The following is a 12,680-nucleotide window of genomic DNA, read 5'->3' as shown; positions in this document are numbered from 1 at the left end:
TTAGCCTTTTTGGAGTCATATTTCTTCCGTCGGATTGGCGTCGTAACCCTAGAACATGTGTTGTAAGCCTGGAAATATAATTTACTGGGGTGCTTTTATTGGGCTTGGAACGAATTAGGCAATTTACATGTTCTTCAGAGTGTTGACCATCCTATCAATGTAGATTCCTTTTCAGTCCTTACTTGCAGAACCAACGCAATGGAGCTCGGAGTGGTTGAGTCTCTATATACCATAAGAGATAAACCCTCTCTTTGTAATAATGAAAGGTCTGTTGAATTGCTGTGTTTTTAGATTTTTAGATTTTTTCTGCTCTCTTTGACAACAAACAATGTATTTCTCTATATTTTAAGATTTTGCTGCGAGTTTAGGTTATTATGTCTTGTAATTGTGTAATTTTATATCTTATTTTGCTTCGTTAATTTTAATGTAACTTAAAGTAATTATGTAATTTTATCTTATTTTGCTTTGTTTTAATGTAACTTATATTACGTCATTGATTTTAATTGTAAATAATATTTCATTATAGATTGCCCGATGACGGAGGAAAGTAAATCTCCGAAACTAGTTGCAAATAAAGATGCTCTTCATTCAGCCCTGGTTTTAATATTTATTATTCGTCTCCGATTTCCACGGAACTCTTCTATTGCTGATATACATATATATATATATATATAATATATATATATATATATATATATATATATATATTATATATATATATATATATATTATATATATATATATATAATATATATATTATATATATATATATTATTATATATTATATATTATAAATAAACATGTGCACATCTTACCCCATGAGAAGAAACTTCACCAGCTAAGAGGGCCTCCTCTTCCTCTTCATCTAGATCATATTCATAATCTAAATCATCTCCTATCAGCTCCTCTTCCAATCTGGCAAATAGATATGAGAGTTTTTGCATGACTAACACAACAAGTATATCTACAGATAATAAATTAAATATACCACAAAATTATCAAAGTAATATGATATTGTTATGATACAATAAAGTTTTGTACATATTTACCTGGCAGATATATACTTAGCTATAATCTCCGACGTCCTGACAGAATTTCAAATTTCGCGGCACACGCTACAGGTAGGTCAGGTGATCTACCCTCCCGTCGCTGGGTGGCGGGACTAGGAACCATTCCCATTTCCTAATCAGATTTTCTCTTCCACCTGTCTCCTGAGGGGAGGCTGAGCGGGCCATTAATCGTATATATCTGCCGGGTAAGTATGTACAAAACTTTATTGTATCATAACAATATCATTTTTGTACATGCAACTTCCCTGGCAGATATATACTACTTAGCTGATTGGCACCCTTGGTGGAGGGTAAGAGACAGCTAAATACTATATATAACAAAACAGGAAAACAACATATGTTGTAGGTTATAAAGAAAAAACCTTGGTTCCTACCTGAATGGGCAGAAGACTTCAAGGATACTGTCTATGAGTCTGCTTGCCTCAAGAGCTTCAGCGAGGATGAGACCTGTGACTGATAGCCCTTCTGGATCGTGTCAATGGGGGCTGCCCACTTACTTGACAGAGCCTTCTATTGGATCGTGTCAATGGGGGCTGACCCACTTACATGACAGAGCCTTAACCTGTATCATATCAATGGGGACTCGTCCTCTTACATGACAGAGCTTTAGGTATCAAAATACAAGCAGCACAAAACCAATCCCGACCACCTGACCAACTCTAACCCGTGTTAGAGCTAACAATTGAAAGGGGTTACCACTTAACCCTCTTTCAAACAAATATAAAAACGTAACACCAAATTAAAAATTAAACTAAACTAACAAGGATTAGTCTCAGCTCCCTGTCCCAGCACTGAAACTGCAGATATGAAGGGCCCCAACGAGAAGCACTTATCGTAAGTCACTCTCACGTCTCTCAAGTAGAGAGAAGCAAACACCGAGTTGCATCTCCACGATGTAGAGGCTACAATATTGTTCAGCGACATATTCTTCTGAAACGCAGGTTGGTTGGTTGGTTTTATAAATTTTAGGTGTAACACCAAGCACTGGGGCAGCAAAGGCCATTCAGCGCTTACTGTTTATAACTTATGATACTATAAGAAAACGTGGTATCATATAAAGCAGGTTTATTTCTTTGAGGTAATTTACTATGTTTGAAGCGGGGCATTTTCTCCCAATAGTTCTTCAAGTGGTATGTTATATATGCAATGGCTCTTACTTCATGTGCTTTAACTCTAAGGAGTTTAAACTGTTCATCATCGCACGTCGCATGCGCCTGTTATGACGTTCCTCATAAAGAACACCAGAGCGTTCTTACAAATGGGTCTTCTGTGATCTCTGACAGAACACCAGAGACTCTTTAGGTTGACCTTAATCTTCGTTTTACTTCTTTCCAGGTAGAATTTTAAGGGTCCTGACAGGGCACAGAGATCTCTCTATCTCTCTTCCCACTAAGGGTGAGAGCCCTTTGACCACAAAACTTCAAGGCCAGGGTTTAAAAAAGGGATTCTCGCTCTTCGCTAAGAACTAGTTTTAAAAGAGCAGATTTGGCGACTCTCCTTTAAACCCTACTCTAGCATCCAGAGCCTGAAGCTTTGCTAACTCTTCTAGCAGTCGCCAGCGCTAAAAGAAAACAGACTTTCTAGTCAGGTCCCTGAAGGATGCTTGTTGAGGGGGTTCGAACTTGTTCGATACTAGGAACTTGAGAACCACATCTAAGTTCCAACTAGGCGGTCTAGAGTACTACTTCTTAGTCGTCTCAAAAGATCTGATAAGATTATGCAGATCTTATCCTCCGTGATATTCAGGTCCCTGTTCCTGAACACCGCGGATAGTATGCTACAATAACCTTTAATCGTAGAGACAGCTAAGCTGCATTCTTCTCTTACAAAAGAGAAGGAAGTCAGCAATTATGGTCACAGGGGTATTGGATGAGGATAGCTTCTTCGTCCTGCACCATCTCCGAAACACTTCCCACTTCGACTGGTAGACTCGCAAGGTTGATGACCTGCGGGCTCTGGCGATCGCGCTAGCAGCCTTGCGCGAAAAGCCTCTTGCTCTGACAAATCTCTCGATAGTCTGAAGGTAGTCAGGCAGAGAGCAGGGAGGTTTTAGTGAAACCTGTCACAGTGGGGTTGTCTGAGCAGATCTCTCCTGAGTGGAAGAGATCTGGGGAAGTTAACTGTCCATTCCAGTACCTCTGTGAACCATTTCTGAACGGGCCAAAAGGGGAGCGACCAGAGTTAGTTTCGTTACTGCTGAGGGGATGAACTTTCTCAATACTTCCTCCAAAATCTTGAGTGGGGGAAACACGCGTAGCCGTCTTATCCCTGTCCAGTCTAGAAGGAGTGCGTCTACCGTTATTGTTCTCAGATCCGAAATGGAGGAGCAAAAGTTGTCCAGTCTCTTGTTCTAATTCATGGCAAAAAAGGTCTGTGTGGTCTGCCCCCAAAGGCTCCACAACATCTGGCAAACGTCTTGATGGAGAGTCCATTCTGTAGGGAGGACTTGATCTCTCCTGCTCAGCAGGTCCGCCCTTACGTTCTTCTCTCCCTGAAGAAATCTGGTGAGAAGTGTAATTTCTCTCTATCCTCTGCCTACAGCAACAGGTCTCTTGCTGTTACGTACAGGGAGACGTAATGAGTCCCTCCCTGTTTCCTTAAATATGCCAGAGCCGTGTTGTTGTCCGAGTTGACCTGGACCACCGAGCCTCTGACTTCTGGTTCGAAACTCCTCAGGGCCAGGAAAACTGTATTCAACTCCTTGTTGATGTGCCAGTTCACCTGGTCCCCCTTCCAGGTGCTTGACACTTCTTTCGCTCCTAGTGTTGCTCCCCATCCCGACTCTGAGGACAACACTAGGTGCGGATTCGGCTTTTAAAAGAGACAAGCCCTTGTTCATTCTGAGTGGGGAAAACCACCAACTCAGCTACTTTTACCCCTTCCAGACTCGGGAAGGTGTCCGCAGCGAAGCTCTTGGTACACTCAAACAAAGTCTACCCCGTAGTTCGTAACTGACTCGGCCGCTCTGACAGCTGCCGACTGACTGCGTTGGTATGGAGGTAAGTTGTCCAAGTATCCGAGCAAGTCACGTGACCTTCGCCTTTGAAGGGTTAAGCCGAGAGACCATCAAAAACATATATTTATTTGTCACCGATGCCGGAGGCCAGGTGACGATTCTGTTAAAGCATGTGCTCAACAGGTGAAAGTCAATTGCCTTCTAGAGACCAGAGGTTCCTGATGGCAAGACATTCTCATAGTAGTTGAATCTCAGCTAAGGAGAAACAACACTATGTGGCCTAGAAGACGGAGGACAGAGAATGCAACCTACTTCTCCACAGCCAAATCGAGAGAGATTCTCAAGATTCTGAACCTGTGCTTACCAATGACTGAAAACGCTAACTGCTATTTCATTGCTGTCTGGTGAGAAATCGTAATTGCTATGTAAGCGGGGCATTTTTCAGTAATGAAAAACTCCCGGGAAGTACTGCCTGCAGAACTGCTTCTCATGGGTTGAACATTTGGAAGCAGAGCTGTCAGGCCGGGGAATAGGCGATGTCTTTCAATACATCTGTTAATTCGGGGTGAACAATGAACAATTGCACACCTACGAATACGAGATATTTTTGAAGACATTCCGCATTATCGCAGTGCGATCCAGCGGTAGACTAGCACAGACTTCTGCTACAGTGCGGTAAACAGAAAAAATTAGAGTCCAAGAGATATCCCTGTTGAAAATTTCTCGCAATGTTGAAGGCGATGAAACCGAGCATCACAGCAGTAGATGGTCATTCATGTATGCGAGAATCCCCGTTAATCAGAGACCTAAGTCCGTGATTGTTGGGCAGAGATACGGTTCGGCAGTCAATCATTGCAGGGGAGAGAGACGCAACCGACCGTGCATCTCGGAGAGCCAGCTGGTACTGATGGATGGATGGATGGTATGAGTTTTAGGGCAAAAGCCCAGGCACTGGGGCCAAAGAAGCCATTCAGCGCCGTAATGGAGATTAAATAAATTACATTATGAATGAGTTTTAATAAGTGTATGAAGAAAAATGGTTCATATAATAAAATTACCATATGAGAAATGAATGAATTAATGAAGAAATAAATGAAGAAAATGCTTAATAAATAAATATATATATATCTATGATGTGATAGCTAAAAATAATTAAATGTTATTAAAAATTTATAGACTTTAAAAAGGAGATGAGAGCAGAAATATCTGCTTCATCTCCCAAAATATCACAAAGGGATTTACCCTAAGATATCTCTCTCTCTGGTTAAAATATCTGGGGCAAGCAACCAGAATGTGCTCCACTGTTAGCATCTCGCCACCAGCAAGCACACTCTGGGAGGCTGCCCCCTTCTAAAATAAACTGATGGGTCAAATAAGTGTGCCCAATCCTCAGTCTGCTTAAAACTATTTCTGTTCGCCTATCAGACTGGAAAGACGAAGGCCACGGCAATATATTATTTCTAATATTTCTGTACTTTCTATTATTGGCAAGATGAGAAGTCCATCTTTCTTGCCATTTGCTTAAATATAAGACCTAAAAGGACCTTTTAGATCTGTATGAGGCACTTTACTAAAGGCTGTTTCTGAGGAGACACTAGCAGCTTTCGCTTCCCTATCTGCCATCGTTTCCGCAAATCCCCACATATGAAGGGACCCAACAGAAAGAGACAGATTTACGCAAATAATACAAATGGAGGAGCGATTCCTGAACTTTTTGAACTAACGGATGGAAGCTATTGAATTTTTTAATAGCTTCTAAAGTGCTTTTCGAATCCGAGTAAATGACAAAATTAGTGTCGCTACTTTGAACAACTATATCCAAGGCAGAGACTATGGCTGTTAATTCTGCTGTGAATATGGATGCAAAGTCAGGTAGTTTAGCTGTATATGCTGTATCACCAAGGATAACTGCACAGCCAACACCACTACCCGACTTTGATCCATCCGTATATATTTTTGTCACATTAGTATGGACAGTTTCGTGCTCCAAGAATTTTCCCCTAATCTCTTCCTCAGGACAGTCTTTTTTGTTAAAAGCTTTTTTGCACACGGATGCTTCTGGAATAAGCCATGGAGGATACACAGGATGTTTTACTTCCATGACTTTCTGGGATTTAAGATTATTACCCCTAACATCTTCATTTAGTCTAACTTGGAATGGTCTAGAGGCTCTTATACCAGAAAAGACCCGTGAGTCTGCTTCCCTCAGCACCTGGAAAGAGGGATTTTTGGGAGCACTTTTAATCCTAGCCATGTACCTTAATCCTAGTTCTTGCCTTCTCAAATCAAGGGGAAGTTGGTTAGTATCAACATATATGCTTTCAACAGGCGAAGTTCTAAAAGCCCCTGAGCATATTCTCAGCCCCATATTGTGTACAACATCTAGTTCCTTCAGCCTGGTTTGACAAGCTGAGGAATAAATCTGACAGCCATAGTCTAGCTTGGACCTACACAACGAGTCATATAGTCTCAGCAGGGATTTTTTTATCAGCTCCCCAACTAAATCCAGAAACAACCTTTAAAATATTCAGAGATTGTTTAACCTTAATCTTTAAGGAGTTTATGTGGCTGGCCATGTCAATTTCTGGTCAATGGTCATTCCCAAAAATTTCACTTCATTTTCATAAGGAATGATAGATCCTTTAAACTGAGTGTGGGAACCTCTTCCACAACGCTGGCACCTAGTAAATCTTGCAGAAACTGTTTTAGAGGAGGAGAATTTAAAGCCATTCTCATCAGCCCACTTTGTAATGGCATTAACAGACCGTTTTGCAGAGTTTTACATACTGACAAGGCATCATATCCTGTGCAGTATATTGCAAGGTCATCAACAAAAAGTGAGCATTTAACAGGTGATGATATTTGTTGGACTATACTGTTTATTGCCACTGTAAAAAGTGTTACGCTTAAAACGCTTCCTTGTGGAACACCCTCCTCCTGCACAAAAGGTTGGGAGAGTGTTGCCCACTCTAACCTTAAAGAATCTCTCTGTTAAAAAGGAATATACAAATTTAATCATTCTTCCACATATGCCCATCTTGTGCAATTGTTTTATGATGCCAATTCTCCAAGTAGTGTCATATGCTTTCTCAAGGTCGAAAAATACGCCAATAGTCTGACATCGTTTGGCAAATCCTTGCTGGATTTTGATTGGTCAGCCTCAGCAAGGGATCAAGGGTGGAACGTTTTTCCTGAAACCAAATTGAAATAGGAGATATTAGTCCTTTTGCTTCCAAGTGCCAAACTAATCTGGTGTTTATAATTTTTTCCATCAGCTTACACACACAGCTGGTAAGAGCTATTGGTCTATAGCTGGTGGCTTGGGAAGCGTCTTTATTAGGCTTTTTTATGGGAACAATTATGGATATTTTCCAGTCCTTGGGTAAAATTCCAGTTTCCCATATTTGGTTTATAATCTTGAGTAGATACTTTTTGGCATCATCTGGGAGGTGTTTAAGCATTTCATATAAAACTGTATCACCCCCTGGAGCTGTTGATTCAGTTGAAGAGAGTGCCTCCCGAAGTTCTCTTAAGGAAAATTTGTGATTGTATGGTTCAGATTTACCAGATTCAAATTTCAGAGTCATTTCGGCATTCCGAATTCTTTGAAATTCTAGAGAATAATTGTCAGGGCTAGAAACTTGAGAAAAGTGTTTTCCCAGCTCATTGGCAACTTCAGTGGGCTCTGTGATCAGTGTGTTATTGACCTTTAATGAGGGTAATGGTGACGCAACAAATTTTCCACTTAGTTTCCTGATTTTGCGCCACACCACTCTCAATGGAGTTTTGGAATTTATTCCATTGATATAGTAAAGCCAACTTTCTCTTTTGGCTTTCTTGTAAAGCGCCGCTGCTTGGCTAACGCACGATTATAGATTAATTTAGACTGAGGGGCGCCACTAGTTTTGTATCGTCGGTAGCACTTCCTAGTGACTTTCCTCAGAATACCACATGTCTTATTCCACCAGGGAACTGCAGGTCTACGAGGTTTACCTTTGTCTTGGGAATCGAGCCCTCAGCACTCTCAGAGTGGATTCAATAAAGTAGTCATAGGCATCCAGGTGAGAATGAAATGACTCAAACTTCCTATCTAGATTGACTCCTTTACTGAACTTGTCCCAGTCAGCATCTTCTACCTTCCACTTAGGTAATGTTTCAGATGGAGCATTTACAACATATTTCAGATGGATCGGGTAATGATCACTTCCATTCAAATCTTCATTAACAGACCAGTTAAAGTCAAGGTGGATATTTGTTGAGGAAATGCTAAGGTCCAGTGCAGAGAGATGATTATTATGAAAATGCTGTGGAAGGTCATTGACCCATTATTATATAGGGCGACATCATTCGTGTCAATAAGGTCCTCGATTATTTTCCTTTGCTGTCTAAACACACTTCCCCAAAGGGGGTTGTGGGCATTAAAATCTCCTAATAAGAGAAAAGGAGTGGGAAGTTGGTTAATCAAGGACTGAATATCTCCAATGTTAAAAGAAAGATCTGGTGGGAGGTATAATGAACAAACCGTTATCCTTTTGTCTAATATGACTGAGACAGCAACAGCTTGTAGAGTTGTATTTAATTGTATTGTGGAGTGCTGCAGAGATTTATTAACAATAATTGCAGCACCTCCATGGCACGATCACCAATTGGGGGAAAAGAGTTAAAAATAGCATAATCAAGTCCAGGATTATAAGGAGAGTTACCTAACATAGTCTCCTGCAGGCATACAATCCCTGGATTGAATTCATGCATTAAAACTTTAAAGTCTTCTGTCCGGGCTCTGAGACCCTTACAGTTCCACTGAAGGACATCGAACGTGAATGTTAAGGTGGTAATGTACTACTTCCCACTCTTTGGAGGGGAAGTACTGATCCTAGGTTGGAGAGGAAAATTCTCCTTAATAAGAGATTGTTTTCTTGATCCCTTTTCATCTTTATCAGAGATTAGGGTTCTTTGCCGACAAACAGCTTTCTGAATTCGAGGCTGATGCTCAGGATTTTTACTATGATTAGGTGCATCACTACTGCTATTAGTCTTGGGGCGGCAAGACTGATGAGAACTCGCATGTCTTTGAACTGGATCTGCTTTCGGAACTATCTTCCTTGGCGGAGAGATCTCTTCCAGAACACTGTACCCATTTGAAGTTTTTATGATAAAACTTTCATTATTCGGGGATGTGTTTCTTATATGCTTCCTGGTGGGCGCAGCTTTAGTTTTATCATGTTTCTTAGTAACTGTGATAATTGATGGATCCGAGCTAGATCTCTCTAGTTTGGACCACTCCTTTGGTTGCTTCTTGGTGATGATATTATTTGTGGAATTTTGCAAACTTTGCTTAGGGGCTGAATTTGCAACCGTTACATTTGTATCAACGTGAGAGGATAAATTGTCCATGCTTTTGGAAGAACAATTTTTGGTATTGGGCTTCAGAGCACTTGCTGACATAAGTTTCCGATTATTATTTCCTGTGCAAGGAGAAACAGGTTTCCGATGCTTACTATTAGATTCTATTACTGGTGGCCTCTCATTGCTAGAACTCTTCATCAACTTTATTACAGAAGCATAGGTAGAGTTGGCACTCTTGTTAGCCCCCATTACCACACGCTTTGCTGCACTGATGCTGAGATGTTCATTATCAGCCACTGCCAACACATCTTGCTCATACTTGTATCTGAGGCAAGTCCTACTGTTTGGAGAATGATCACCCTTGCACTGGAAACAATAACGGGCTGCTTCGCACTTGTCCAAATTGTCATGCTCAGCAGAGCACACAGAACATCTCTTATTGTTTCCACATGAGTCTTGAATGTGGCCATATTCGAAACATTTGCGACATTGTTTAGGGTTTCTTTTATATTTTTTGACTTGCATCCTCTCATGGCCAACATTGATGGTATCAGGCAAGTAATTGGAGGAGAAAGTTAAAAGCATAGCTGCATCTCCTCCCAATTTTTTTACATGAGATACACAAGGAGGGCACCTTAGGAGAATCTCCTCCTCATTAAAAACATGCAAGTTAAAGAATCTGTGCGATGTTATAGCCTCAATATTTCCACTTTCTGGGGTTTAAACTTTGATAATAAAATAGCTTGCGTCTCATTGCCTGCTTTTATGAGTAAGTTCTTTCCATATCGTTTCAGATTACCAATAGGAATAGAACCCACTTTGTTCTCAATACATTCTGCAGCTTTAATGAAATTTTTCCTTCCCTCTTTATAACTGGCAACATGCCATATAGGGGGAGGAAGCGTCCTGGTATATGTTGCTGGTCCACATTCTTCATTCTTAGGAACAAAATCGAATGGCTCATCATTCAAATTCCTCACCGAAAACACCTTAGTGCTTAAAACAGAGTCATTTAGAATGTGGCCATTTAAATTCGTTTGTGCCTCGCTAGCTTCTTGGGGAGAGGAAAATCTAATGTATGCAGAAAAAGACTGCTTGTCTTTTTCTAGAAGCATCTTAATCCTCTCCACCTTACCAAACTGTTTTGCGATACTATGCAAGCACTCGTAGTCTAACGAAAGGCTTGCATTAGTGCAATAAAGCACTCTATTGTTCATATCAAATCCACCAGTTTTAATAGCACCCTGGTGTCTCGGTGCATGGTTCTTCTTTTGTGATAGCCGAGCTCATATCCGTGTCCATGCCTGAAGTTGTCGCCAGTGCCGTTAAGTCGTCAGATCCAGGGGAGGGCAAACATTGGTCGATATCCATAGATTCAAATATATTTGTAGACTGCTTGGTTATATCAAGAAGGTATCGTGGGTCAGTCAGGTATTCAAATTCTCCACCAATGGCACAAGTGAGAGTCGACTCCAATGGATGGATGGATTATGGAATTTAGGGCAGAGCCCAAGTGCTGGTCGACTCCCAATGGTCCACCCCATACCCTACCCTTACGGGATAGCACCAATACGCTTGCAGTGGCCCAGGTATAAGCCTATCCGCCTGCTGGGAGTTCTACCCCCACTAATGGGGACCGACTCCCCACTCCAAACGTATTGGTGGGCTTCCGGACAAAAGCCAGGAGTCCCATCCCAAACACCAGCCCCCCCTGGATTCCGATGGGCTGATGTTTGGAGATGGTTCCGCCCTCAAGGTAGCAATGGGAGGGTCCCATCACTACCTCTTGGGTCCAAACCATATCAGGTGGCGACTCAACCACCACAACTCTCACAATTAGCTTCGAATGCAAACCCCTTCCAAAACACGATCCCTTCTCAGACTCACCTAAGCAGTAAAATTTAACAAAAGTGGGAAATTCCACATAATTAATCCGAAATGCTAATAAAAAACGAATATTACATGAAGGAGAAGGATGTATAAGAATGAAAAATTGCAGAAAGAAGGAAAAGTTCTGACTAATTTAGTTGGATCAGCAGCTAGGCCCACCCCAAGGACCACTGAGAAAACAACCCCACCAGGCATCAGAGCCCAGCTGCTGGTCCCTAAGCCCCCTACCCACGCCAAGGGGTCAGCATCTAGGGGGCAGCTGGTACTGAGCTGTTATCACAGGGACAGCAATGCATACCCCGTTAGCTCTCGCCGACTCGTCATCCTGAGTTGCCATGTAATCCATTCCATGAAGGAATGCGTTCGGCTAGAACCATCGAGCATAAAAATACGCTCGAGCAATTGTATTTAAGCGAAACAGATTTCGGAAAATACAAAAGCTGAGTTGGTGTTGTCGCGACAATACCATAAGTATCTAAAATTGAAACTGGTATAAGCAGTTCAATTAGGTATGCGTCTACACCCCGGACAGTTCAACTGCTTAACAGAATCATGTCGCAAAGGCAAAATACGTAGTATTTTTGTAGCTTTCTGTACAACTACCTCCATCCTACATTCTTTTCCCTATGAGGAATGAGAGTAAGGATTGGAGATCGACCGCCTTCGTTCTCTATTCAAGAGAATGAAAGAGAAGTCTTTCCCAAGGAAAGCGTTCAATTGTGAACAGAGTACCGAAGACGACAGTTCAAGCTTCTTATCTTATTGGGCAGAATACTTCATGGACACTGTCCATGAGTCTGCTTTGCCTCAACAGCCTCAGCAAGGTAGTGACCTATGACTGAGAGCTCTTCTGTATCTTGTCAATGGGGGCTTACCCGCTTACGCGACAGAACCTTATTAGGATCTAAGTCATGGGGACTAGCCCACTTACATAACAAAGCCTTTTTGAATTTTGTCAATGGGGGCTTACCCACTTACATGACAGAACCTTTTTGGATCTTGTCAATGGGGTCTTACCCACTTACATGACAGAACTCATTCCAAGAATTCGAGCATTTGGCGAGGTTCCCGAATATCGTAATAATTATCGGGGATTCTCGTCTAGCTCACTTTGGACCATGGTTTCGCTTAAGTGTTAAGAGATTGTAAAAAAACTCTGAACACTGCGAGTGCTAGAAATTCCGCAGAATCTTAAGCACTCGGCGAAACCCCCACCAAATTCGTCAGACAATCATCGGTTGGTGGTTCTCTCGATTCCCGTAAAAATCGAGGATGGGGCAGGATCCCTCCTCAATGACTGGGCTTACGCCAGGTAGGATCCGAAGATCCCCACCCGGCCGCGCAGACCTCCATGTAGTAGAGGCTTTTCTGTCCGAGAATTTTGTCAATGGGGCTTACCCACTTACATGACAGAACCT

General features: G+C 41.8%; 2 protein-coding genes across 6 annotated transcripts in view; one reads left to right on the top strand and one right to left on the bottom strand.

The window, feature by feature from the left end:
* The window catches only part of LOC135216204 (uncharacterized), a 32,674-nt gene extending 29,172 nt beyond the window's left edge, over positions 1-3,502 (bottom strand). The window contains exons 1-2 of the mRNA XM_064251341.1: positions 3,292-3,502; positions 816-964 (exon numbers count right to left, since the gene is read on the bottom strand). Of these exons, the coding sequence (XP_064107411.1) occupies positions 816-964; positions 3,292-3,502 (360 nt within the window). The remainder of the gene's footprint in view (positions 1-815; positions 965-3,291) is intronic.
* LOC135216120 (trithorax group protein osa-like) overlaps positions 1-12,680 on the top strand; it is a 596,580-nt gene that overhangs the window by 95,159 nt on the left and 488,741 nt on the right. The gene's annotated exons all lie outside the window — the stretch shown is intronic.

This window comes from Macrobrachium nipponense, chromosome 6, assembly GCF_015104395.2.
Source record: "Macrobrachium nipponense isolate FS-2020 chromosome 6, ASM1510439v2, whole genome shotgun sequence".
Classification (NCBI taxonomy): domain Eukaryota; kingdom Metazoa; phylum Arthropoda; class Malacostraca; order Decapoda; family Palaemonidae; genus Macrobrachium; species Macrobrachium nipponense.
Note: the sequence above shows the minus strand (reverse complement) of the source record. Positions and strands in the feature narration are given on the sequence as shown.